We start from the raw sequence: 27576 nt of genomic DNA, 5'->3' as shown, positions 1-27576 counted from the left end.
TTCAGTAGCAATCAACATCGCATGCAAGGGCGAACACAGCGCGCATGATGAAACTCTTGGACAACGCCAGAACGGAGAAACATGCGAGTGGGAGGCACGTATGATAACGAGCGAGCCGCCAACCGAATGTCACTAAAGACAAAGACAGACGTCGTAATGTACCCTGTCAATATTATTCCTGGGGATGTATAATCAATAAGGTGACGCTGTGACGGTAAGTCAGAATTCGGTCTCCGGTATGAAGCGGCCCAATCGGAGAACAATACGAGGCGTTCATGAAGAGATTAAGCTACGTGGGATTGTCGATGGGAGCCCAAAGACCAGGTTGTCTCAGGGGCGAGGTTACATACCCAATGCTCACAGCGGGATGCATCCCATGATCCATCCTTCTGGACGCCAGACTGGATGACAGAAAATGTCTGACAATCTGCACCAATGACACGTAGCGTAGAAGAGTATTCCGACGTCAGATGGTTGTCAAGACTGAACCGTGGTTGACACCCTCGTCTCCCTGCGGTCTGTTGTGGTGTGGTTTGGCAAGGCGGAGTTGCCAAGACTTTAAAGTGCTCTCCATGTGCGCAATGGGATGGATTGCCGCAGCTAACAACCTGGTCCGCTGCTAGATGTTGATTAACGCCAAGACCCAACTCGCCTCAATTGCACTACCAAAGAAAATTGCCAGGAGGCATTGCCCCGCACCAACATGTTGGATTCTCTTCTTCCTTTTCAATGTTCACCATCGCCGGTTGTTGAAAGAAGAATCGACCGAGCCAATTGTTCGTCACGGACCTCATCGGAAGCGGTCTATCGGCCCCACCGCGACCGAGACCGACCGCCCTTGCTGTCGGTTGCCTCCTGGCCTTGCCTAACCTTATCCATCACCCCTGTTGTTGCGCCCGATGATCTGTTGCCTTTTTGACGGCTGTCATCTGAACTTCTGAACCAAACTTGTTCCTTCTGCCCCTTTCCTACCAGACTGCACAGTAGTTTGTTGGGTGCCATATCCGATGTGCTGGACGGTCGTTCGCCCATGTAAGATACGTCCCACGTGCCCAGCCTTTTGATAAGGTCTTGGCCTTCCTTCTCATCTAAAGCAGCGTTCTGGATCATCTCCCGCTCTCCCGTCCCCGTTTCTGAGGCTATGCTGAATGTCAATCCGGCTTCTCTCCGAACGCACAGGTATCTCGGAGGTAAACCCCCTCATCGTCCCGCTTCGCCTTGTGGCACCTCGTCCACCTTGCCGGATTGTGGTATCCATCACACCTGAAGCCGTTGGAAATCACCGGCATTTCCGCTGCGACTTTGCACTCTTCGCTGGCAACTCCAGTTTTCGGCATGCTCAAAACATTGCCCGCCCTCAATATTGGCAGCGCTTATTCCCGATGAGGCTTCTACCTCCGCTGGCTGGCCAAAAGGGGTGAGCAAGGCTAGTTTTCCCTTGAAACCCCAGTCACCCAGCACCCTGTCGATACATCCCACGCACGAGTTCCCCATCCGCCCAACGCCCTGAGACTGACTGCTGGATAATGTAGCAGACGGATCTGCGTGAGTGTGAGTGTGTAAAGAAAATGCCATCCCTCGCATTAATTGTTTTTGTTTTGTATTTAACGCCGTGGCGGCAAGGGCGCAGCCGCCCTTGCGGCCGACCTCCCGAAGGGTATGTGGCGTGGAGGGCCGTAGGTTCTCGCTATATACTATACAGTACACGCTGTCCCTCCCGTCCTCCAGATCTTACTCGTGAGTCACTTCCGTGTTCTATCCATCCCTAGTTCCCACTGGTGCCCTAGTTCCGTTATAGTAGTCTGGTCTCCCCTATGAGGTAGACTTTTGTTCGGAGTATAGGTTATGGCCTATCTCTCAGTACTGCGGGCAGATCTTCTGGAAGAAGTTTGTCACGCTAAGGAAGGCCTGGAAGCCTTCATGGTCAGTGATTAGCCCCTTGAAGTAGTGCTCAAGGGATCCTATAGGTCCTATAGGCTCCTGGCGACCATAAGGGTAGAGGGTAGGCCACTGTTGCCTCCTCACTAAGGTCTTTCGGCAGTAGACCAGATGGTCTGCTTCCTTAGCCTCCCCGCAAGAGCAGGTAAGCAGTGCTTCTGTATGGTTGAAGCGTTGATGATACTGTTCGAAGTCCCCATGGCCTGATCGGGCTGCTAGGAGATGATGTAGGATTGCCCGTGGTAAGGCTAGTTCAGGGGGGCAGGCCAGGGTAGCCTTAAGCCCTAGTTGTATATAGCGAGGGGCTGCCTCTTGCCTCCACCATTTCCCATACTGGTGTCGTTTACGCTCTTGAGCAAGCCGCTTGATCCCTGCTAGGGTAGCTAGTAGGCCTCTGGGGACTGGTAGCGTTGTACCCTCCTTAGCTAGGCTATCAGCCTCCTCATTCCCTCTTATCCCTTGGTGCCCTGGGGACCAGTGGGTTTGTATATTGTGTATCCTAGCTGCTTCCTGGATCTCTAGGAAGGCAGCTTGTGAGGATTCCGGGGCCTCACCTCGGATCCCCTGGATAACGCTAGTGTTATCGATACAGATGTGTATAGGCTGGCCTTGGGAAGTCAGGAGGGCCCTCCGGAGCCCTGCCCTCGCCCCCTCTGCCTCGCCGTCGAACACTTCTGCAATGCCGAGGCGGCTGCACCCTTGAGCTATGCGCTTGTTACTGCGGTAGATAACAAAGCCGAAACCTGTAGCCCCGTTAGGGGCTTTAGAGCCGTCTGAGTAGATGATCGTATGGTTCTCTGGCACAGTCTTAAGCCAGTCTTGGAACGCTTTAGCTGCTTTCTCCTTGCTTCGTCCATCTGTAGGGTCTTGTAGTCCTGAGAGGTGCTGCGGCTGTAGGAGTAACGGCCTTGGGCACCTAGGTAGGAGGGCTGCTGTTCTTTGTAGTCTTGTTTGCTGCCGCCCTGGCTGTGAAAGCCTAGGGACTAAAGGGTGCTGTTGGTCAACCTTCTGTAGGCGTGTAGCAAAGCGTAGGCGTGCCCCTTCGAGGGCTACTTTTGCTGTTGGCAGGCCAGCATCTCGAAGGAGGCTACTAGTAGGCGTAGTCTTCCAGACGGGTAGGATAGCCCTTGCTGCTGCTGTCATAACCTTCTCTACCCTCTTTATTAAGCCCTTCTGCCTTGTACTAACAGTAGCTGCCTGGTTATTAGCACTGCTGCTAGTAGCAGTAGTGCTGCTGTTTCTAGCTGGTCTCTTTAAACCTGCATACCAGGTCTCAGCTCCATATAGGGCGGTTGGGAGGACACAGGCAATAACAGCTTGGCGGGCAGCAGCAGCTGGGAGCCCCCCTTTAGTGTTTGATAGATATCCCTCGCATTAAGACCACCCACATATTATGAAGTCGTCACATCAAGTTCATTTAAGCTGCCTCTACAACATTGCCTAGCTTGACTACGAAGCAAGGAGCAACCTGCTTTGACCAACCGACCAAGCAACGGAGTCCACTGCATCCACCAAAAAGAAACGATATGGGATGGAAACACTCATTCTTTGGTTGTCGGAAATTCCCCACGCTTTCACAAATGACACTAGACACTCAAGTGTCAGCTGCATAGTCAAGTGACAAGTGACGCCGGCAGACAGGGCCCAGAAGCCCGGAAGACAAATGGAAGCGTCTGATGTTGTCACACTGCATTATCAGCCTCAGCAAACTGCCACGAGATGCGCCCGCACCGTGTCGACCTTCCGTGCCGAGCCAAAGACAACAGCCCACCAAGTGAGAAGCTCATCAAACAACGTAACAACGGCACCCGTGAGCTTGGCTCACTTTGCGGTGCATCCCGTCAATAATCCCACCACTGAGAACTTGAAACAACTCAAAATTCATAAGGGTGATCCTTGGATGCTCCCAGCCCCTAATGTACGCAGGAAACTGCCTGAGAGGTTCAGAGAAGAAGAAAGTCGCGCTCCTCCTTCGGTTTGCCTCCTCACTGTACCCTGCCGCCAAGCTTTTCACGATACTACCGTCATGGATACCAGCACTACCAGGTCTTGGCAATCCCCAATGCTCTGATTCCACTTGGCGCTCACCGCACCAATGTCTTCGTGGTGCCAATCTCCGCGGTCTCCTGCGGAAAGTCAGCTTAGGAGTCGAACAGACAGCTTGAGTCAAAGTAAAAGACTTCACTCGGAAAAAGGTGCCCGAAATCCCGCCTCGATGGTAGCATTCAGCAAGTTCACATAACAAACAGAATTAATCCGTATGTACTGGACTTCCTCGATACCGCCTCCCGGCCCTCCCCTGAAGACTCCCAGATCACCATGGTGGACCCAGGCTATCCCTTCCTTCGAGATCACCCTCCGGATCTCAACTTAATCGTATATCACAATTGTCTTCTGTCACGGCCCCTCTCGCGAAAGGTTCACCATGGCGCCGGAAATCATTTACATCGACCTGCTTGGCTGTACTTCAGGTGAAAAACAAGGGGTATGAAGAGGTACAGCCCTCCTTGGTTATCTCGTGTTGGGAGACCATCAGCTTTCGGTCATCGTGAAAATTCTAGAGGGCTGGCATCCCGAAGTGCCCGGCATATTCCCTGAAGCCTTTGTACAACTTTGCGACAATCATGCCCTCCTACCTGCTGCCGGAAAATCTTAGACCTCGAGGGATATGGTATAATGTCAAGACCACAGTTGGCTATTTCACACTTCGAAGGAAAAATTCTGCCCATCGCTACCAGCAAAAGCCGTGACGAAGAAGTAGCACGACCCTGCAATTGCGCTCATTCCGCCACTTTCGGGCTCCCATACGGAATACCGACAAGGTCTTGGCCCTACGGGGCTCAACCGGGGGCGAGGACTGGCTACCCTTGGCGCTCTGTGGATCCTTCTAAACAGCGGGCAATCCGGCCCCATGCTCTGCCATTCCCGCCGCTGGTGACGGTGAGTCCTTTTCACCGAGGCAATATCGATAGAGGCCTCACGGGCCAAGACGCGGCCCCTTATTCGGTGATGGAGATCTGGGTGCCTCGGGAGCCCCTGCGTGCGGCTACCTCTGCTGCCAAGCATATCCGAGATGGCCTCTTTCAACGACCCCAGTCTTGGCGCTAACTCAGAGTGGGCAGACAGAAAGGGGGTTACGCTGAATCGCATTTGCACGTGCGAAAACTGTGTTCTTCAGAATACGAAGGCTTGACGGGTCTCCATGACTCGGTTTTGAAGTTGAAAAACGTTCGGTACCAAGACTTCAGCCAGCGTCATATGTCAACGTCCCACTAAGGTAAACGATGAGTCCCTCTGGGAAAACTCAAACGAAGACCTAGATCGCAACAGGCCGTCTTGATAGAATGATCTTTTGATTGAATAGTGCCAAACTGAGGTGGCTCTCCGACGAACAAAGCCCGGTTGTTCCCGGAGCATCCGACTGGCGGACGCGACTAGCACGTGGTGTCTGTTGAGTAGATAGACGTATGAAGGGCCAGAACAGGACCTGATGATGTTTTTTTCAGCGCAGTCAACCACCGAGCTTTTGAGTTTCACGAAAAAGAGCGTTGCTGAATTAACAGAAAAATATTACACTTGCTATTGTTACGTATCAGATGACATTCTATCAAACGGTCCAAAGCTGTATGATCAACTTGAAAATCCCATGGCTGACCAGTTCTTCAAGACCTTCCGTTTTATGTCTTCTGGATACGAATTCTCAAAGTCGACATGTTTGAAATTCCTGGGCTTGGTGTATTCTGATCTTATCAGACAGTCCGAAACAAGCTTTCCGCCCCTTCTAGATGCACCCGGAATTTGAGACATATAGGGAGTCAGAGGATGACACCCAACGTCGTCAAACATATATTCATCGTGAACTGGTCGACAGCGAGTTGTAAAAGCCCACACGACCTTATCCCAGTCGTACACGTCAATGTCGTCTCCCACTAGTAGGATACGGTTGATGAGCATGCAACTCTTATTATGAAAAGCGATGCTGCCGAGTTTCCGACAAAAGTCTTTAGGGGTTGTTCCCATATCTCTCAACTTGTCCGTGTCAACTTGCAAGGCACACCATGTTGCTAGTGTCTCGACGGGAGCGAAAGCTTCTTTGATGGGGAGGCCGTGTTCCTGGCATAACAGGAGAAGCTCAGGAGCTGCTAGCTGAGCTGTGGTGTGCTGCGCCGAATTGAGGTGGTGTCAGAATTGTTCTCCTTTCCTGTATCGAGCAGATGGATGCACTTACAGACTCGTCTACAATATTTCCCGGGCAGGATATGGGAAGGATAGGGTTATCTCTGTAGGTAATTGCCTCAACTTGGAACAAGGGCCCCATCTTCTGTTCATTATCAAATACCAAGGCTAGATAATCACCGAACGGGCCTTCCGGCCCTTTCTTTGTGAACGACATAGTGCCCTCGAGGACGACTTCGCTGTTTGCGGGAACCAGTAAGTCACTCAGTTCGCACTTGACCATGTCGAGGGGTTTTCCCGTCACGGCCCCAATGTATTCACTCTCAGATACGCCCTCTGGAACGGGCATTGACGCAACAATGCTGGCAATTGGAGGGACCCCCAAGGCAAGCGCCCAGGGCATCTCGTTGCTCCCATTCTCGATCCATTTGTCGCGGATGATGGAGTTGTGCTGTCCACTGCCGACGAGACAAACCAGATGTTTCTGATCGTGCACCATGCCGCGGAAGATTGACCAGTTCGTCCAAGACTTGTCCGGCGTTTGGAGAACATGAATTCCATACGTCTGCAAATACTTGCCGCCGTCACCCTCGTGAAGGTATGGCGCCGGCAAATCTTCCAGGTTGATCTCATCGCCAAACATCTTGTTCTGCTTGCATGGACCAGTCTGGAGGACTTTTGGCGGCAAAGGGGCCGCTTTCTTCCAAGACATGAATCGGTCTGAGATTTCTTTCCAGCTCGACTTGGGTGGTAGACCCAGGTTTCTGGCAACACGTCCGAATCTTTCGACTTCATCTTGTCGTAGGCTGGCAGCATTTCCAAACATGCGCCACAATCCATTGCGAGTGCCTTTGACGTTGTTGAATAATGGAGCTTTATCGTTGACCTCACTGACTCTGCGCACGATGGCGCCCACCTCTAAGTGCGGGTCAACCTCGTCATTGATCTCGGCAAGGTCGTTATCGTAGCGAAGAATGTCGAGAAACTTCCTGAAGTCCAATTGAGCTTCGATGGCGTCAGGCTCTTGACACCGTTTGTCGGCTGATGAGTGCGAGTAGTTGCACTTGAAATGTTGAGCTGCTGCGAAGGGCCGCTGGTAGACTTTTCTAAGCCTACCGGCGGCTGTTGAAGAACGATATAGGGTTATTCTAGAGGTCATGATTGTTGCGGTTGGGAGAAAGAAGAATCGGAGACAATGACTTCGAATTGGTCCGGGGGCCAGTTCCTTTGGCGTCATGTATGGGCTGGTGGTTTAGAGGGCTGTTACACAATGATCATCCATATGTCATCAGAAAGCTTATCAACTTTGATAACCATGGCTATTGACGGTCGCAAGCTGTTTCATGATCAGTTGTGCGCGTCGACGCGGCAGCTAATGCTAAGTTTTCCGGAGTTCTGGAGTGGCCGAATAGGGAACACGGAACGTTCCTGCAGTGTTCCTAAGCCATTCCGCGGAATAGGAATGGTCGCTACCACCTCGTATAGCTGTGAGATAGCCTATCGTGCATGTCTTACCGAGCTCCGTTCTACAGGCTCGATCTAATGCTCTAATTGCTTGAATGCATGAAAGCTGGGGAATGAGGTGGTTGACATGGATACTTAGGTAGGCCAAAGCTGGAAATAGTGACGGTTCGTGCTCAACGTAGAGTGCCACTCAGTTCGTTCGTGTTCAACAGTAAACTTATCGCTCATTGCTGCTTTCCAGCCTAGCAGAAACAACGTTCATAATGTCTCAGCGATTTGCCCGGGTACATTTGAGGACATTCAAGCCTTTTACGTCGTTACGAGTACTCAATTTGCCTACACCACCCCAGAGACCTTCACGATACTTTCTCTCAACAGCTCGTCGCCAGATAAAAGTCAACCAAGGAGAGCAGAAGAAAGACATCCGTTGTTTATCGTATGCTGCGCGCCTAACCCATCGCAATAATGGCTCCACGTCCCAACTCACACCGACCAACGAAGACCACATTCGATGCGTACAACCGCGACCGAAGCGACTGGTCGTTGGTATCACCGGCGCCACTGGCACGCCATTTGCAATCCGCCTGCTTCAAATACTGCGTGAGATTGGTGTCGAGACACACTTAATCATGAGCAAGTGGGCGCTCGCGACATTGAAATACGAGACGCCCCTCAGCGAGAACCAGATTCGCGGTCTAGCGCATACCAACTACACTGCGCGGGACATGTCGGCACCGATTGCGTCTGGATCGTTTCAACATGATGGCATGATCATCGTGCCATGCAGCATGAAGACACTGGCAGCTGTACGAGCTGGGTTTGGAGACGACCTGATATCCCGCGCCGCGGATGTTACACTCAAAGAAGGAAGGCGGCTGACGCTTGTTGCGCGAGAAACGCCACTGAACGATATCCATCTCGACAACATGTTGTTTCTTCGACGAGCCGGGGCTGTAATTTTCCCACCCGTGCCTGCGTTTTATACGCTACCGAAGACCTTGGAGGATATCATTGACCAGAGTGTCGGTCGGATGCTAGACTCACTGGGCTTCCACATCGATAGTTTTGAAAGATGGGATGGATTTCGAAAAGACTAGAGACGTTACTGGGACAAAGCATTAGACGCCGGACAATTCATTCCTCGTACAAAAGTTCTCCCTCCGAAAAGAATGTCTGACTGTCCGCAAGGGGCCAGTCGCAGAAAATTGATCCAGCCCCTCCAAATACCGCCGCTGGACTAGCAATAGTTCCATCAAAGCCGGTGTTGGCTGCATCCGCTGAACCGGGAAGAAACAGCAAATCTTGCATGAAGTCGTTTGAGAATGGTGGATAAAGGCTGCTTGTGTCGTTAACTTCGATAGTAATGTCATTGTTCGCCAGTCCGCCTTCTGCTACTCTCGGCTCTGCCGCCGAACTCGCCAAGCAAAATGGGTCTTGCAGGCCCTGCCCAGACTGCTTAACGACCGTGGTCTGCACGCTGCCGACATTTGCTGCCCAGGATGAGCGGTTAAGATTTGCGCCTCGTTTTGGTACTCGCATAGGACGCTCTTCGTCATCGCAAACAATTTTAAGCTGCATCAAAGGTTCACGCATGAGTAATAATCTCTTCCATAGCTTGCGAGATGCTCGTGATGCGCCGTTGTATGCCTTTGCCAACTTGAGAGCCTTCCTGAAACTCTTGCTCACGGTGTCAGAGAAGCTCTCGGGTAAGTCAGGGGCTAGAGTGCTATGATTCTGAGCGACGTGGGCAATCACGAGGGACATGAGAGCACATGCGCTAACGAGCAGGTGGACGTAAAAAGGCTGTTGTTTTCGGTAGACATCCGTGGCCTTGTCCAGCTTCGACAATATGCTGATCGACTCAGCTGAAAGCCTTAAGGCGGACTCGATGTTCTTTCTGCTGCCAGGTGTAGGCTTGTTGGTGAAGAAAAAGGGGCGGAGAAGCATGCTGTGGGCCGCATTGGCTCTTAGGTTGAGAAGGACTGCCCAAGATGGTATGCGGCGGATTGGGGTCATGATGAATACCTCGTGCTGTCTGAGGTCAAAGTTTCCCACAGAATTCTTCCTCCACTGCTCAATCTGGAAATTCAGGATGTCGAAAGTCTCATCTTCATCGTACGGCTGACCTGTTGCGGCACTGCGAGCAACCGGTGACGTAAACTTGTCGCTGAGTGCCATGAATGCCACCATTGCTCGGAGATATGGAGATTTAACGGACGACTTCATAGCTTGGTGGAAATGCAACTCTTGAAAATGGGTTGGCAACCCTGTAGCCGCGCTCCACTGCCTGTCTAAGACGATCGTTGTGCATATGACGGCAATAACCTGTACTCGCTCGCGTTCAGATCCTAGGATGTGCTCAGGAACATCGCGACTATGAAGTCCGAGCTCAAGGAGTATGTTGCCTGCTGTTCCACACATTCTCCACGCCGTTCGTGCATCGTCTCGGAAAAATTGATAAGTTCCCTGTTGACAGGACATGTCAGCCAAAGTGCCTTGCCAAGGTTAAGTCAAATAGAAGGGGCCCCTGACTCACCACTAGAATCGCAATCACTGCATTATTCACATGAGGTACAGAGGACATCAGTCGTGTTTCAATGTTTTGGCGACAATAGGAGTAGATCTCCCCGGGCACATCAATACTTGGATGTTGAGTTGGCTCAGCACAAAGCGCAATGGAGAGTATGAGGTTGATGATCAGGACCGACGATTCGTCGATAACTTCGCTGAAACCTGAGTTCGTGGGAAAATCGGTTGCGTACGTGTGAGCATTGAGTTGGTAAAGCCTGTCGAGCTGGCTGACGAGATTCTGGATGTCTAGGATGGGATGGAAGTCGCCGAAAACCTCTTGATAGGTAGAAATTAGCTGCGTAGCTCGGCGCTTTGTGAGATGTCGTGTAAACCCAATCAGCTTCTTTAGAGAGCCGCCAGAATCTTGACCAGAAGGACCATCATGGAAATCATATCCCGAGCCATTCTCCGACTCTCCATCGACTGACGGAGAGTCCTCTATACTAGGCAGATATGGTCGGCTAGACTGATGGCTGAAGCTGCCTTGCTTCATGCGCATCTGGGCCACATTCAAACTATAGTCTGGCGATGTTGGGCCGCAGTAATGCCTGCGACTGATCGTTTGACGTGCGAGACGCTGCCTTGGGGAGGACTCCCCTTCTGAGGCTTGCATGTCTGAGCCATGGCTCGGAGATTTTGCTTTGTTGATCTGATGGGGTTGGTCTAAAATTGTGTTGAAGCTCTGGGTAGGGGTGTTGTGCTTCTCGACCGACTCCACGCGCGATGACAGGTTGCCAACCTGTTCTTGAAGCTTGCTAACGAGCTCGCCAAGAGAAGTGAGCATGCTGTAGGACTAAATCAGCATAACACGTAAGACAAGCTGCGAATGCATTTCAACTTTGTTCACCTTGTCTCGGAGAAAGATCCATACTCCTGTTGTTGCCTGTCAAATGCATCTGATGGCTGTGGCCGCCTGCCTGGCCCTGCAGCTGACGAGCTGCTTGGTGCATTCGACTCTCTTGAGGCTATTGAAGGTTCGGGAGTTACCAAACTTCGCCGTCTCGCCGGCACATTGACTTCGATATCCGAATACGATAAGCCATCGCATTCGAGGGAACGAGAGATGCAATATGAGCAGGGAATATCTCCAGAGCATCGACCCTTTCGCCGCCTGCAGGCATCGCAAGCCCGAGTCGCATATGGGGCTCTCTTCTTCATCGATTCAGGCTTATTTTGAGGGCCGCGACGCTTGTTGCCGGCTGCATGATTGTCTGCGTTGGTGGAGTGAATGTCGTACATGATAGTCAACATATGCCGCCGAGTGTTCGGATTGCAGCACCAGACGCGTCTGTTGCGCAGAAAGCCCAAACACTACTTATTCATTGAATCGAAGTAGAACTATTGTGGAGAATGGGAATATTTGAAGATAACAGACAGCATAGAGTGGGTGTCGAGCTTTGCGGGGGTGGCGCAACCAGCACTACGGGGTGGATAACATCCATGTTGGAGACTTGAAGTCGGCCCAAGAGTCAAGCGAATGCTACAAAGAGCAGCTAAGGGTGCGATACAGCTGAGACATACTTTCCATCACCTCCAAGAAGGTACAAGTGCCGCTTTTTGGGAATTGACACCGTTACACGCGTATTCGTTTACTACGAGAAAACTTCACAACCATGATGTCTTCTGCGTTGACCAGTAAACTTGATTTCTGTACCTCGTCTGCCTTGCATTCGACACCCGTAATGCTGCGAGATGGCGACCATTGAAAGATCCCGGACCACTGTTATCTGGAACCCAGACATGCAGTCTGCAGATGGGGCTAGCCGATGCACTAGATGACGGGGTATCTGATGCAACAGGTAGAGCGCAGCAAGGCCTGGACGCTATTCACCTCTCGACGACATACTTATGTGATTCATTGCGCCTAAGTATTCTTAACGCCGATGACAACTCTCCATTTTCATACCTAATTGGTCTGAAAAGGTGCTTTGATTGCGACCACGCACTTTTAGACTGGTGCAGCACATGGCCAAAGGGGTCCCGCAATGATGCGGCACACTTGATCAGTGAGGACACTTGCATATGAGCTAACGGCTTGGTCTTCGACTAATCTTATCAGTGATATTGAAAACCGGAATCGGAAACGGAACGTTCCTACGGTCCCCTGCTGTACATTCGCAGGCCAATCAGTAACGGACATGCAGAGTACTGACCAATTGTGTTTATCAGTGGAACGGACTGTGCCGCTTCCTTCCTCTTCGTCGGTGGTAACCTCGGTGTGATGTGTTTGTGTGATGCTCAGCAGCCGATAGGCCCATACCTTACGGTGAACAAACAAACAACAGGTCAAGGGTGCGGAAGTGCTTTTCCAGTTGAGATTTCGAGCGCGCTTGCTGAAGCTGTTAGCAAATGGAGCCACGTCCGTACCCCGCTTCCCGGGAGCACTCCAGGTCGGTGCCCCGAAATCGGCCGACAGTCCGGACGATGGCTGTAATATTACTGACAAATGTGGTAGTGATAGAGACCGGACGCATTCTGGTGTGTATGAGTCTGCTGGAACGTTCAAATACGTGATTTGATCGACTAAAGCTCCTGCCAGTGGGCGGTGTTCTCCATGGCGAAAGTGTTAGTTGTCAGATGTGAAGTGAACTGCATGATAAGTCTTATGGTGATGAAAACTGACAATCCTGAAAATCTCCCCACAAGTAAGGGCCGAAGGCGACTTATACATGAAATTTACTACCAGGATCCGTTCAAACGGACTTCCAAAATAGCTGATATTCCACTCTTTACAGCTTGAACTGCCGCGGGAATCATCTCTCCCAAGTCTTGAACACTGCTCGCCACCCCAGCCCAGGCTTGGCCGCCTGATGCTGCCTTCGCAATACCAGAGTAGTCTGGTGTCGGTGAGAACGATATGTTCAAGTCCTCGTTCGATGAAGCAGCCCCGTAGCCAGAAGGGTGCACCAGCTGGAGCGAGTCGCGAGGGGCGTTCCAACCTGTCGTATATTTATCAGTTCATGTTTTATCACCGACAGACTCGTCGTCGTCTTCGCGGATCAAACAAAAGAACGTCGAAAGTCTTGAAGCCGGACGAAGAGTGAAGTTGTCATGACTTACCTTTGTTGCTCAACACGATCGTCAACGTAGGGAGATTGTACCTGGCGGCCACCCAATAAACTGTTCCTGGGCAGCCAAACAAATACGTGCCATCTCCAACAATTTCGCACACGAAATTCGTCTCTCCACGCTCCTTTCCAATGAAATCAAGAGCTAGTTTAACGCCGAGAGTCGCTCCACCCGACCAACCCAGTCCGCCACCGCCACAATTGATGAGATGGCCGGGTTTATCGACCCTGAGCTGATCGTAAATCTTCGGAGCGTTCGTGACGGCCTCGACGCACCATACGGTCTCCTCAGGACAAATCTTGCGCAGTTGGGAGACGAGATATGACGTTGTGGGATACTGCGATTTGTCTTCCGGTGGTTCTGCCAGAGCGTCAAGTTGCCTCATTCGAATGTTGTGGGCCTCCTCAAGCTCAGACTGTCGATCCTCATGTGAGGGAAGGTGCGAAAGCTGAGAGTAAGTTAAGTCTTGAGATATGTAGCTGTTCAATTGTCGTAGTGCTGTTTCAGAGTCTGCCTGGTAGCGCCGAAATGCTGGGATGTAATGCAACGGCATGTTTTGCTTCAAGGGATCAACGTCGATGTGAATGACTTTAGCATCGTCTCGAACTTTGCATTGTGTCGGAATCCAAGGCACGTCGCAATCAATGACAAGTATGGCATCGGCTTCCTCGATACTTGTGTCGCGACCGATACGACGACCGATACGAACACCAAGTGAGGCCCGATGAGAGTAAGGGAAACAAACATCGCTCCCCAAGGTGTCGAGAACGCGTATTCCTGGGATGCTTTCGGCCAGGCAGGTTAGTTCTCTCACTGTCGCGTGATTACGTCCCGTATACCCCACAATGATCAAAGGCCTTTTAGCATTAGCCAACGTCGATATGATCAAATCCAAAGCTTCCGTGGGTAAGGCTGTCGGGGCTACCGGCTTCCAAGCCGTCTGGTCGAGGCTGTAAGGAGCGATTTCTTCCTCCATGACTTCTCGTGCGCCTACTACGTAGACAGGACCCTTCGGATCGCTGGTTGCAAACTGCAGTGCTCGATTGAGAACTTGCTTGATGTTCCTGCCGGTTTTAAATTCACCCGTATACCGACAGTATTGTGAGACGATCTGTCGTTGGTCGGGAGCATCTTGGAGCCAATGGATATACTCAGTCCGGGATCCGCGTAGCTCTCCTTCAAGTGTGAACGGAGATAGGCCCGCGAAAACGAAGACAGGGCACCGTGCAACCGACGCGTTGTGAACCGCACACCCAAGCATCTGAGTTCCCACGTCTACGTGAACCAGAACGCATTGCGGCTTTCCAGTCACACGAGCGAACCCATCAGCCATTGACATCGCAACCATCTGAGAAATACGTTAGCAGGATTGTGGAATGAGTCACTATGTTTACAATGAAGAACGTTGGTATGGATACCTCACCTCATGAGGACAAGTGATGACTCTAGGGAACTTAACTCCCTTCAGTTGTGCGCCATGTGCCAAAGCCTCCATGATAGCTGGGTGATCTGAGCCGAGGTTGACGAATACATGGGAAACGCCTGCCTAAGAGGAATCAGCCACTTTCTTTGAAGTTTCCTCCGCCTAAGATGAGACCAAGGTTTCCCGATCTCATCGTTGATCTACACTCTCCGTTGACAAATCAAGACCACCTTACCTCGTAGAGGCCCTCGAAGAAGGCAAACGAAGCAGAGTACGTTTCTCTAGAGAATCCATCAGCATATTTTGAAGAAGAGACTTTATTGACCAGATCATTGCTCAAGTAGAATCGTTTTCGATGCGGGAGCTTTGATGCTTCTCGTTGTGCTAGCCAGCCAGCCCATCTCCCTGGTTTTAGGTGCACTCACATATCGGCCGTCATTTTTTGACAAGTGTGGGCAATGTTCAGTTGCTAACTATCGGCGCCGAAAGCTTTCACAGTCAATTGAAGTTGAGAAACATCCGAGATGTAAGCTGTTGCTACGTGTGGTTTTAGCCTATGGTAAAGCCCCTTCATTTGGGGGTCAGCAAAGGTGCGTCTTACTGACCTTGACTCTATTGCCACCAATCAGCAGTGCTTCAACACCAACACTACTGCACATTCGTTACATCGTTAACGCATGACTGCGGAATACGCCATCAACGTTGACTGGGGCCGAGAAAAAGGCTAGGCGGAAAGTATGTTTGTCGGTTTGCCTCCACCATTGATACTTCAAGCGGAGTAAAAGGATTCCGACGTGGAAAATGCGGAACAATTAAAACCGATACTTGCAAGCGGCTTTCAACAACAAACTGCATAGAATTTACGTAGACAAAGATACACAGCGACCAATCTCCTTCACCTAGATGGGTGCTTGTTTCCGTCATTTATTCGGGTCCTATTAGCGCGATTGAGGAATGCTGATAGGTGGCAGGATATTCAACAGGTCTTCGATGATCACGTAACTTGATGCCTGCTTCTGAGTGGCTGTAAGAAACTCTGCGTCTCTCTTCTCACTCCGTTGGAATTGTAGTGTGGTTGGTGTTGCATTCCGAAAGCTGAGATGCGGGGTTGGCCAAGACAATTGTTCCTATCACCAACCTTCCGAGATCCTATTCTGATAAGGAATCGGAAAAGATGCAAGGTGCATTAGCCGCTTGATAGCACCCATGTGAATTATATGTGATCGCTTCCAAAACCGATCAGTTATCGGTATCTTTTGTTGCTTGAACCCGACCGCTTGCGGTTTGTAAAATGCCACAACATTCGACGTTGCAGAACGTCGCATGAAAAATCAGAATCGACAAAGTCCTCCGAAGCCTACCTCTGAATCGTCAGAGACGTGCCGAGCAGTTCTCAGGGGCTGGGAACTTGGGGTATTGACAGAAAGTATTGCCCTTGAGGCCGTGCCACTGGAGAACATCACATATCCCCCCATATCTCACCTCGCCCTGATCTGCGAGTGCATCCCTCAGAACCTTGGCGGTTTCTCAGCGAATGAAGATCTCGTTGAACCTGGGAAACACGCAGCGCCCCCCTTGCCCCCATCCAGTCACTATCAGCATGCAGCTGCTGTGTAACCGTTGTGAAAGCACATTGCACCGATAAGTCGGGCGTGGACGCTAAGTGATAGCCTATTGTTCCTCCTGTATGGCGATTGAAGCTGGCATATTGTCTTCAAGGTTGCTCCTGCAGCTTGGTATCCCTCGAGTAGGTGGCTTACCCCGCCCGAGCGGCTGATGAGACTTGGGTCGTATCGCCAGTACAGCCATACCTCCATTATCCGATTCTGTACGGTGTGTTCCATTCCAACCGAGACACACATCTGGCGGTGTAGCGGCAAAGCGGGTATTGCACTCGACCTGGCTTTTGATAAGCCCATCATGTACGAAGCATTGAAAAGCGGCTTCGATGACCACCATGCTATGACTCGCTCACGCAACGTACGACTATCATTTCATGTCCAACCACAATGTCGGAATCCAACATGAAGACCGACGCAGACATCGTCTCAATCACTACTCCTTCGGGCACACATGTCGACCCAGAGGCAGCTCACAACTATGTCATCGATCCTGCTGCTGAAGCAAAGCTCCTCCGCCGTGTGGATCTTCGCGTCCTGCCAATGATATTTGTTTTGTATTTCTTCACCTTCCTTGATCGAACGAACCTTGGCAATGCAAAGGTTGCAGGAATGGAAGCGGATCTAGGGTTGAGTACCTATGGCTTCAATATCGGCGCCTGTTTGTACTACGGCATCTACTTCTTTGCCGACATCCCGGCCTCGCTGAGCGTCAAGAGATTCGGCAACATAGTGCTGCCCTTGAGCTGTATAGCCTTTGGTGTCGTGACTCTCGCAACCGCTTTCATTCACAATGAAGCCAGCTTTTTCGCGATTCGACTTCTTCTCGGAATTACAGAAGCCTTCCAATTCCCGGGGCTGTCATATGTCGTGTCACGATACTACCGGCGCAATGAGGTGACCACCCGAGTATCATTCTTCATGCTTGGAGCCGCTGGACTAGCGTCGGCCTTTGGTGGTCTCTTGGCATCCGGATTGTTGTCTTTGGGACGAATCGGCTCATCCTACTCATGGAGGAATATTTTCCTGGTCGAAGGGTTTGTCCAATAAGCTCACTTGTGTTGCGCCCTTGCTGACCCTATGGCTCCAGTATCATCACCATAGGTGTCGGCTTCTTATCGCTGTACCTCTTTCCAGCCGACCCGTCAAAGACGCGCATCTTCAACGAAGACGAGCGTGCTCTGGCGATGGCACGCATCTTCCACGACCAGCCCGCTATCCGGGAACACAAAGAGCGCATCAGCTGGAAGCTCATCAAGCGTGGCATCCTGAACGTCAATGTCCTCGTGTGTACATGGATGTATACCTGCAACCAGGTCACTGTTCAAGGTCTCTCAATTTTCACTGTCACAATCTTGAGACTCAACTACCCTGACCGTTCTACCGTTGGTATTCAATTACTGTCAGTCCCGCCACCTTTGGTAGGTATGGTCTTCGCGCTCTGCCTGGCATACATCACGATGAAGACGCGAAAGCACGGCTATGCAATTGTTGGATGCGCGACATTGAATGTCATTGGGTACTCCATTTGGCTGGCTTCGAAGAATGTGCAGGCTCGCTACGCTGCCATTTTCATCAACACGGCGGGGGGATACGGGTTTGGAGTCTTGGTGATCAGCTGGTCGTTGGCCAATGCCGCTCCAGACACAGTGCGCAACGTCGCAAATGCAGCGGTTTCTGGAATATCAAACATTGGTGAGTGTCTCGGCCTGGCATGCTGCTACTTTCTGTCACCTAAGCTAACGATGCTTGCCTTACAGGTTCCATCGCGGCTACATGGAGCTACATTAACACGGATGCCAAGACGGGATACCGAACCGGCAACAGTCTGAACACGGCTACGGCGGCTTCAGTGATCGTTGCATCTCTGAGCCTGGTAGCTTACCAGACATGGGAGAACAAAAGGCGCGAACGAGGCGACCGAGACTATCGACTGCGGTTGCCAGAGGACGAGGTTGCTATTCTAGGACATCTTCATCCCAACTTTAGATATATCCATTAGGACGGAGTCATGTTTTGTGATTCTAAATGCACGATGTAATTCGACTAAATACTCTTGACGCTATGTCCATTCTTACCAGATGTCTCGAGTGAATGCAGATCCTTTTATGTTCAACCACCTGGGCCTCTTATTCATGTTTCAATCTCTGCTTTCTCACTTGGCGCCTTCGATATCTGACATGCCTGTTGCAACCAATGTTATAACCTGGCATGGATCATGGTGTCACTGAGTTTCCGCTGGGATGGCGGGCTCAGTATCCGTATTTGTCAATCAACCGTCTGCTGTCTGCAGAAGCACGACGATTTGATCGGCACGTCTGCCACAGCCAGAGCCAAGTTCAACTGAGGCTTCAAAATCATGGCCTCATCCTTTCGACCCAGCTTCATAAGACACTCATAGAAGCCATGAAGCGCCCACACGTTGTTCGGGTGTCTCTGCGCACGCGGCAATGTCTCATCGATTCCAAGGTCAGCGCTGTAGACAAATGCTGCCTCCTCAACACGGCTTTGCTCCAGAAGCAAAGCCCCGAGCGCGTGGCGTGCTGGCTGCATCCAGCCCCAGGGCTCGTCGTATGGCAGAGCGTCATCCCTCGCCACGGAGTTCCGCAGGTGCGCGAAGGCGGCATCATAGTCTCCCTTGCGGTACGCTAGCTCACCGTCGAGCATTGCCTCCGCGATCGCGAGTGTCTCCTGGCACGTGTTGTTGAAAACCGTTCGCGAGATCGGAACAAGCTTCAGAGCTTCTAGGAACAATAGACGCTCCTGCTCGGCTTCTCCTACGCGTCCCGTCGCAGCAAGGGCGACGCCTTTGGCGTAGTGGGTCATGGCAACTGTTGTGCAGTAGAGCTTAGGGTCGTTTGGAAGCTTCAGGCGAAGGATGTCGTCCCATTTTCCAAAGCGAATGAGTGCGTGCATCCGCATACCTAGGAAGCCTTCAAGCCAGTCAGCCATTGGTGGCGATTTCACTCGCAAAAGGTCCTCGGAGATCGTCGACTCAAGCTCCTCGATTGTCTGGAGGGCGACTCTCGATTGCCCACAAAGCATGGCGGCGTACAGCCTGAAGTGGTAGTCGTGTGACCGATAGAGCGTGTAGAAATTGAGTGGGCCTTCTTTTGCGAGGTACTTAGAGTCGGCACGAATAGCGTCCGAGTTTGAGGCGATAGCGCGCCGATATTGTCCGCAGAGAATGTCCAAGTGAGTAGGCATATGCTCCAAGTGTCCCGCGTCAGGGACGAGGCCACGCAGGTTATCTGCAATTGTGAGCGCGGCTTCTGGGGTGGGTGACATCTCCATCAAGTGAATATACAGATGGAGAAGGCCGGGATGTCGGAGGGAACCCTCAAGCTTGAAGGTACGATCCATCACGTCTTTGATCTCGAGAGTTCTTGCTCCAGGAGTGGGCTTTCCTGTCTTGTAGTTCCACAGCTTCCAAGGTGTAACATTCATCGTGGCATCCACCCAGAGGGCGACCACGTCCAGATCGTGAGGGAAAGCTTTGAGCACTTCATCCATCGCAAGAGCGTAGTCCTCGTTCCACTTCGAGCAGTCCTCTAGGGGCTTTTCTTGAGGGTATCGGCAGATCAGTGCATCGATTAGAGCGACTTCGACAGGCGATGCATTAGCAGAATGAGCCTTCGCCTGCATGATGGTATGATGTGCCCGCTTCGTCGTGATAGCCAGGTCCTCGCCGTCAAACACCTTCCATGGTTTGTTGTAGTTAGGGCCGAGGACGAAGGCGAGTCCCCAATACGCCATCGCGCAAAAGGGGTCATAGTTGATAGCCCGTTCGAAACATCGTGCAGACTCGTCGTGGTTGAATGCGTACGCCCACGTTAGGCCGCGACTGGCCCAGAGCTGGGCATCTTTGCTGGTACTGCTGACAACTCGACCGAAGGATCCAAGGTTGTAATAACCGTCGGTGAGAGAAATGACTGCTGAAGAAGTGCCCTTGCCTCTCATTTTGGAGATGTCTAGCGCTAACACGGATGAGAGTGATCTTCCAGTGTGGTGGTGTTGGGCGATCCGGGGTGAGTGTTGGGGGGAAGGGATGACAGGGCGAGAGTCAATTGGCCGAGACGCCCGCAAGTCAATGATGTATTTTAGGCCAATCTAGTCGACATTGTACATCCGGACTATCGTTTGGCCGTTGTGCTCCCCCTCATTCTACTAGTTCCACATGGCTGAACCTAAATGGATTTGCCCCGGAAACATCGCTGAAACCTAGGGAAGTCAAAGCATGGATTTGTTGAGCGTTCTCGTCCGAACTCCTGTGTTGATGCGTTGTCAAATGGACGACGTGGCACGAGCGGCAATCACGAGGCCGTTGATACCCGTCACCTGGCTTCGTGCCGAGCCATTGCGCTTCCTTGCATGGCGTTCTTCGCTCATTCCAGAATAATGACGGACTGCCTACCGTCGGTGCTTTCCTCCGATGGGGCCGGGGTAGTCGGGGACACGGTGGAGCCCGATTGCGGATTTCTGGGCCGACCCGAAGCGGAGGGTGGAGCCCGAACGATCCAATTTCCTCGGAGGTTCTCTGAAAGCACTGAAATTCCATGCTCACACCCTGGATATGCTATGTCGAGGTCTGAATGCCTCGATTTTCCCCTAGTCTTCCAGTTGAATCAAAGCAAAACATTCAAACATGGCATACACATCTAAATTTGCAGCAACCTGCGAATTCTGGTGAACCGACAGTGGCCCAGATCAACAAGACGTGAAGGATACCTCATGAATGGTATGGTTAAATAGCTGGAAGCTTTGAATGGTTCAACTAAAAGTTCACGGAACACATCCAAGTGCTATCTGATGATGATCCTCCTCGTGCGTTCGAAATGTGTCAGCAAGCAGTTCCTAGCAGACCCCGTACAAACTTCACTGAATGTGACAGTTTACAATGCGTCTTCAACAACCTGAATGGAAGATTTACTTGACGTATGTATTTGATCATTGTAGTATGTTTACGACAGGGAGACAATGATGCTGATCATTGCGGAGCCCATGAATAGAGGTCGCGCAATGCAGCTGTAGCTAAGTGAGATGATCTGTCGTGGACTCTGAAGCATGGGTTCTCATGAACAGTTATTCCTCCAATGGAACTAATCCCAGTTGCTTGGTTATAACCAATTCTCTATGACACGTGAAGCCTTTCGGGATGTTTCGCCCTGGTTAATCGCACCAGACATGCATTTCCAAGCAATGCAAGCATGGGTTAATGCAGTCTTCATACTCATTGAAGCAGGTCGTTCCATCCATAAGATATTTTGGGCACTTGATAGAAGGGGCCAGGCGTTCGTTTAATCCACACTTTCTTTCCGTTGTGGCTGGCCTTTTATGGCTGTCGGGCGAAAGCCGATGCACCGGCTGTAAGCCGAGACCCAGTGTAAGGACGAAACACCCACGGATCGACATGATCTTTGAATATGTGCTGCTATCCTCCCGTCAACAGCCACAATTATCACTGTCATTGGCTGCTCAGAAGAACAGGCTCTTGTGGAGCTAGTTTCTGATAAGTGGCGCGATGTGCTTTTGGCTCCATTACGGGTCGTCGTGATGGAGTCTCGTTTGTGACTTTCGCAGGGCAGCCTGCAGCAAATATCCGGCCCCCAAGCTTTCTCCACGTCCCCAGACTCAACAGAGGCTTTTGGTCAATCGGGTAGAACAGCCGTGTCTCCCCCGCGAAAGTGATGAAGCTATTGATTAATATCCGCCATCTTGGGGCAATCTAGGCTCTAGCTTCACGCGGGGAACCTCGGCTATAGGTCATTGACTATTCGCCATCTTTCGCTGTTTCTTGATACCCATACATTTGCCATTCTTGATTTCTATGCCATATCATGGCTTCTCCCGTTGAAATGCAGCAGGTCTACATAGAGGCTTTGGCTAGGGAGTGCCTGATGTTGTCAAAATTTGGTACAGCCTGATGTTACCTTCGACATGAAAACGGTCCGTTTGCAAGAATGTTTAGAAACAGATGAAACCTTGATGCCAATTATGGCTATCACTGTAACATTTACCGCTGGTTGGTTCCACATCCAAGCTCGAACCTCTTACGGCATTATCCCGAGTACTACGAAAGCCTACCATGCCTCGTCTCCAATGTGGTGCTTGCCACCCAAATTTATCCCATTGGATGGCATTTTGACATTCGTCTTAAGAGCTCTTGGCGAATCTGGTCTCATCCATATATAAAAAGCTTAGTTGTACTTGGCAAGAACCACTTCGAGCCTCAACGAGCCTCACTCTTCGCCGACAACCCAGCAGCTGGCCTGACATTAAGTGCGAACTTTGTCTTGTGTGTTGAAACTCTTTGAAATATTTTCACAGACAGGAGAAGTTGTCATCGGAGATTTTCCTGCATAAGGTATTCTTCATCAACATGGCAGCATCCGGTAACCAGGACATCAAGTCTCCCGTGCCCGGCGAAACGTCGGCGTTCACTGGAGACGATGGAGACGCCGCTTCGATTCAGCTCAAGGAGACCCAAGAACCAAACCGCATGGCAGAGGCTCAAGCCATGAGCGAGGAGGAGATAGCCGAAGTCGAGAAGAAGCTGAAACGGAAGCTTGACTTTCGTCTTCTCACTGTCGTATGGATCATCTTCATCTTGAATTATCTCGATAGAGTATGTTGAGACTCCCGTAATTACGTCTGTCGGCTATAGCGACTGCTAACAGCTTCTCTTCCACAGAAAAACATTGCCGCAGCCAAAGTCGCTGGTATCAAAGATAGCCTGAGACTCGACGACACTCAGTACGAGACGGCGGTTTCGATCTTGTTCGTCGGTTATATCCTCATGCAAATCCCCTCGAACATCTACCTTACCCAGATTCGACCATCTCTTTTCATTCCCGCTTGTGTCGTTGTGTGGGGTGGCATGTCCGCAGCTACGGGTGCCGTCACCAATCTCTCAGGACTTTATGCCATTCGTTTCTTCTTGGGAATCGTCGAGGCAGCCTTTCTCCGTGAGTGGTCCTCATGCAATGTCAACGGCCTCTGTAATCTCAGGACTGACTCTTTCCACAGCTGGTGCGCTATTCTTGATCTCATCATGGTATAAGAGAGATGAAATGGGCTTCCGTGGAGCTATCTTGTTCTCCGGCAGTCAACTGGGAAGTGCCTTCTCCGGCCTGATTGGTGCAGGAATTCAACATTCTCTCGACGGCGCCAAAGGTCTCGAATCATGGCGTTGGCTGTTCATCATTGAGGGTATGTGTCGTAGACTTGCCCAACAAGTTCTCCAAGTAATAATGCTGATTGGTACAGGGTGCATTACCATCTTCGTTGGAGTCTTCGCCATCTGGTTGCTCCCCGACTGGCCCTCGACTACATCCTGGCTGACTCCCAAGGAGCGAGCTGTCGCTGAATGGCGTCTGGTCAAGGACGCCGGACAGGTTGACGAAGACGATGAGCCATGGTCATATGGCTTCAGGCTTGCCCTGATGGACTGGAGAATTTACCTCTTTACCTTCCTTTTCATCTGTATCCAGGTAAAAACATACCCCTTTGAAGTCCTGAATCATGAGTTCAAAGTATTGACTCGATATTTTAGGTCTGCTCTGCGGTCGGCAACTTCTTCCCCGATATCGTCGACACCCTTGGATATGGTCGCGTCAAGACTCTTCTTCTAACTGCGCCGCCCTACCTCGTCTCTCTCTGCGTCTCCATCGCCAACAACTACTCGGCCGACCGAACTCACAATGCAAGCTTTCACATCATTTGGCCTATGTGCATTGCCATCATGGGATATATCATTGCCGCGACAACTTTGAGCACGGCGCCCAGATACTTTTCCATGTTCTGCATGACCATTGGCGCATATGGCACGAACGCGGTGTTGCTGGCCTGGGTACAGAAGACCATGATCAGACCACGCATCAAGCGCGCTTCTGCTGTAGCTATCGTCAATGCTCTTGCCAACACCAGTCAAGTATGTTCAGAACCTGCTTTCAGCGACGCAAACGGTATGCTAATATGAGCCTTTTCAGGTCTGGACTTCTTATCTCTACCCAGACTCCGATGCGCCTCATCACGTACTGGCCATGAGTGTCAACGCTAGCGGCGCTTTCCTCGCTATATGCACGGCCCTTGTCTTACGGTTCATTCTCCTTCGATACAACAAGCAGCTCGCAAATGGCCAGAAGACAGTCGCACAGGTCATGAAGGGAGAGGCAGTCAAGGCCATTGCAGGTGTGACGTCGGAGGAGAATGAGAGAAGAAAGGAGGCGTTCCGATTTGATGCGTAAGCCTCATTAGGGTTGGAGGTGGCGCTTGGGTCATCGAGGGGGAAAGAAGGTCAACATGAAGCCGGTGAGAAGTCCGATGTATCAAGACACAGGGTCGCGACATTCTCTTCAGCGTCTGTTTCATATCACAGCAGAGACAGCAACGTTTATCCTTCAAGTTACATGTCCAAAGGTTTGCCTTAGCTTCTAGATTGCTACCCTACAGGCTACGAAGCGAGCTCTACATTCTACTCAACTGTGCCTCAAGCAGTCGTACCCACTTGTGCTTCCGTGACAACACCACCAGTCGTTGTTGGGCCTTGGTAGCCCTTCCTGGCACCAACAAGCCACCATAAACCAACAAAGATGGTGAGACCACCCCAAATCAAACAGGCGTAGTTCATGGTTTGAGCATTGGTCGGAAGAGTGGAAGGGAAACTGTAGATGACAAACCATACCAGCATGTAAGTGCATGCAACACCGTTGATGAAGAAGCCGACCCATCCGCGCATATGGAAGGGCCCGTAAGCCACCCGCTTTCTTCCTGCCAGGAGATTGGGAAGGATAGCTGCGAGGTAGGAGCTGCTCGAGAGAAGAATGAAGCTGCCGACGAAGGCGTTGAAAGCAGTGGTGCTGCCGACGTAGATGGCACCGAGAACAGTGACCAGCAATGCCGAAGAGACTGTAGACCACATCGGCATTCCCAGCCGAGGGCTAACGTGGCCCATAAGGTCAGCTCGCGGACTCGCACCGTCACGGGCAAGTGCCCAGAGTGTGCGGCCGCAAGTGATGTAGAGTCCCATCAATGTAAGACCGATGCAGATGAGGACCAGCGCGAGCAATCCAGTAGCGCCGGCAGCAGATCCGGTTGCTTGCCGGTAGATCTCCGCAATAGGGTAAGGGGAGCTGAACAGTGCGTCGTAATCGTTGATTGCATACATGATGGCCACCAAATAACAGAGGCCGGTCGTGAAGCCGATACTCATCTGCAAGCCAAGGGCGATGGGGACGTTGCGCTGGGGGTTCGGGATCTCTTCCGCCAAATGGGTAGTAGCGTCAACGGCGCCAACACTGAAGGCGCCGTTGAGCATGCCGGCCAGAAACACGAAACCGTCCGGATATCCGATGTCGGCGGTCCACTCGGTCCAGACAAAGGAGGAGGATGCGTGCGGCGGACGCCCGTCCCGGCCGGGCATGACCGCTACGGTCACAATTGTGATGAAGAAGCCAGCAATGATTGCAAACACGCCGAAGTCGTTGATCCGAGGCAGAGCGCTGTTGGCGAGGCAGACCACTGCACATGCAAGCCAAGTAGCGATTATGTAAACGATGAAGACGTGCCATGGCTTCGCCTCAAATCCGTCGTGATTGAGCGCGTACATCTGCACGACCGTGTTTCCGAAGATGGACGCCATACTCGCGGCGCCGAGAATCCAAGCGAGATAGTTCCACCAACCGGCGAAGAACCCGACGACGCGTCCCCATCTCGGGCCAGGTGTAACGGAAGCCCAATGATAGACACCGGCGGACGAAGGGATAGCGCTCGAGAGCTCGGCGATACTGGCGGCGACGGTCCAGTAGCAGACGGAAACGGCAATGAACTCGTAAAGGACACCGGGCGGGCCGCCGTTGAAGATTGCGACGAGGATGGAGCCCCCGATGGCGGGCCAGACGTTGCCGACGACGAGGCCGACTCCGGCGAGTGAAAGGAGGCTGAAGTTCCGCTCGAGCTCCTGGACATGTCCGGACGCGTTGATCGGCACATCCTGCTGGTCGACCGATCGCGAAGTGATTGCCTTGTCGATGGCGGCGTCGTCGCCTTGCGATTTCTTCTGGCGATACATTGTCGGCTCTTGCTGGGAATCAGCTGTACGCCAAGAACTTGGTGATTCTAAAGGGGAGTTGCGGGAGAAATTGGCAGAAGCAACAACAGAAGGACCTGCGTCGTTAGACATTCAGAACTGATGCACCGCACCGGCCCGGTGCTGTCTCAGCTCAAGATAATGGCAACTTCGGATATAGTCTCTACGTAACGGATCATATCGGTAACCAGGCTTCTATGTCTGCCATATGTCGCCGTCGGCGCTGTTAGCTCAGGGAAAGTGAGGTGCCCGGCGGCGGTCAGCATGCCAATGGTGCGATGGTGCGACTATTTCGCGGGGGAGAGCTCCTTATTGATACCGGTATCGCCACTAGCTGGCCGAAACCCCTGAAGATACCGGCCCGGGGAAGGATAATTGGCCATTGCGTTGACGGGATGCTGCTCTCTTGGGCTCAGTAAGCGCATATCCCTCGATAAGGGTCAGCAGGTTGCATCAAGATGTCTACATATGGTTAGAATCTTGGCCAAGCTTTTCGGGGGCCAAGCCGGCGTTCGTTGTTGTTGCTGATAATTTTACGTACAAGAATATGCGAATCTCGTCCCCCGCAAACTCGATGGAGACGGGTTTAGCGGGATGATAGATTTCCCATCAATCTGCGCTGGTTCGGCCCACTGATTGCATGGATAGAGAGAAAATCTTACGCGAGAGTTTGACCAAAATTTGCGGGGGAATTCCAACTCCACTTAGGCGCACGTTACGCTTAGTCACATGCAGTATGGGGTAAATCAGTGAAGAAACACCGGATGATCGCTACATTGAACCCCTCTTCAAGTGAATAAACGATGGTAATACTCTATCGGGACAAGTCCAGAGGCATGTTTGCTATTAAAATGAGCGAAGATGGGTTTACATACGGCGGAACAGAGTGTAGAGGGGAAAGACGAGTTGCGCACTCTAGGCTAATGATGATTTCTACGCACCAAAGGGAAAACTTCTTGGAGGAACTCGAAAGGAGTTGTTCAACTTTTTGAAGAACACTTCGTCTATTATAGAAGAATCGAGTCGAGAAAAGTCTCTTTTGGAAGCTTGCGTACGTTTGGAAGTTCGGACATTCGGACAAACGGGTGTCCGCTTCATCACAACCACCCAAGCCCGCACCCCTTCACGCGTCTATCATTGACTGGGGCGAGTCATCGTTCTCTGTTTACTGAAGCCTGTGCCAAGAGTTTTATCTTGGCAATCAGAATAGTTTTGTCCTCCCAGTCTCA

At 51.5% G+C, this 27576-nt stretch overlaps 8 protein-coding genes across 8 annotated transcripts; 3 read left to right on the top strand and 5 right to left on the bottom strand.

Moving 5' to 3' along the window:
- Positions 1–6070: 6070 nt before the first annotated feature.
- CGGC5_v005532 (Ferulic acid decarboxylase 1) lies at positions 6071–7273 on the bottom strand (the record flags this gene model as incomplete). Its single annotated transcript, XM_066151465.1, has 1 exon — positions 6071–7273. The coding sequence occupies one exon, from the start codon at positions 7271–7273 to the stop codon at positions 6071–6073; it is 1203 nt and encodes a 400-aa protein (XP_066008902.1).
- Positions 7274–8207: 934 nt separating this feature from the next.
- CGGC5_v005531 (Flavin prenyltransferase PAD1) lies at positions 8208–8675 on the top strand (the record flags this gene model as incomplete). The annotated part of the gene is made up of 1 exon (XM_032030540.1): positions 8208–8675. One exon carries the CDS (start codon positions 8208–8210, stop codon positions 8673–8675), a length of 468 nt encoding a protein of 155 aa, XP_031890017.1.
- A 37-nt stretch (positions 8676–8712) lies between these two features.
- On the bottom strand, positions 8713–9768 carry CGGC5_v005530 (uncharacterized protein; the record flags this gene model as incomplete). Its single annotated transcript, XM_032030541.2, has 1 exon — positions 8713–9768. The coding sequence occupies one exon, from the start codon at positions 9766–9768 to the stop codon at positions 8713–8715; it is 1056 nt and encodes a 351-aa protein (XP_031890096.2).
- A 3060-nt stretch (positions 9769–12828) lies between these two features.
- Positions 12829–14194, bottom strand: mdlC-1 (Benzoylformate decarboxylase; the record flags this gene model as incomplete). Its single annotated transcript, XM_032030542.2, has 2 exons — positions 12829–13088; positions 13210–14194. 2 exons carry the CDS (start codon positions 14192–14194, stop codon positions 12829–12831), a joined length of 1245 nt encoding a protein of 414 aa, XP_031890097.2.
- A 2456-nt stretch (positions 14195–16650) lies between these two features.
- Positions 16651–18262, top strand: CGGC5_v005528 (putative transporter; the record flags this gene model as incomplete). Its single annotated transcript, XM_032030544.2, has 3 exons — positions 16651–17297; positions 17351–17955; positions 18021–18262. The coding sequence occupies 3 exons, from the start codon at positions 16651–16653 to the stop codon at positions 18260–18262; spliced, it is 1494 nt and encodes a 497-aa protein (XP_031890138.2).
- Positions 18263–18528: 266 nt separating this feature from the next.
- CGGC5_v005527 (uncharacterized protein) lies at positions 18529–20220 on the bottom strand (the record flags this gene model as incomplete). Its single annotated transcript, XM_032030545.1, has 1 exon — positions 18529–20220. One exon carries the CDS (start codon positions 20218–20220, stop codon positions 18529–18531), a length of 1692 nt encoding a protein of 563 aa, XP_031890218.1.
- A 2419-nt stretch (positions 20221–22639) lies between these two features.
- On the top strand, positions 22640–24506 carry prlL-22 (MFS transporter prlL; the record flags this gene model as incomplete). The annotated part of the gene is made up of 6 exons (XM_032030546.1): positions 22640–22885; positions 22952–23225; positions 23287–23469; positions 23527–23750; positions 23813–24190; positions 24249–24506. The coding sequence occupies 6 exons, from the start codon at positions 22640–22642 to the stop codon at positions 24504–24506; spliced, it is 1563 nt and encodes a 520-aa protein (XP_031890217.1).
- A 242-nt stretch (positions 24507–24748) lies between these two features.
- On the bottom strand, positions 24749–26329 carry CGGC5_v005525 (Choline transport protein; the record flags this gene model as incomplete). Its single annotated transcript, XM_032030547.1, has 1 exon — positions 24749–26329. The coding sequence occupies one exon, from the start codon at positions 26327–26329 to the stop codon at positions 24749–24751; it is 1581 nt and encodes a 526-aa protein (XP_031890216.1).
- Positions 26330–27576: the final 1247 nt, after the last annotated feature.

This window comes from Colletotrichum fructicola, assembly GCF_000319635.2.
Source record: "Colletotrichum fructicola Nara gc5 chromosome Unknown KSG_Nara_v1_contig03, whole genome shotgun sequence".
Lineage (NCBI taxonomy): Eukaryota > Fungi > Ascomycota > Sordariomycetes > Glomerellales > Glomerellaceae > Colletotrichum > Colletotrichum fructicola.
Note: the sequence above shows the minus strand (reverse complement) of the source record. Positions and strands in the feature narration are given on the sequence as shown.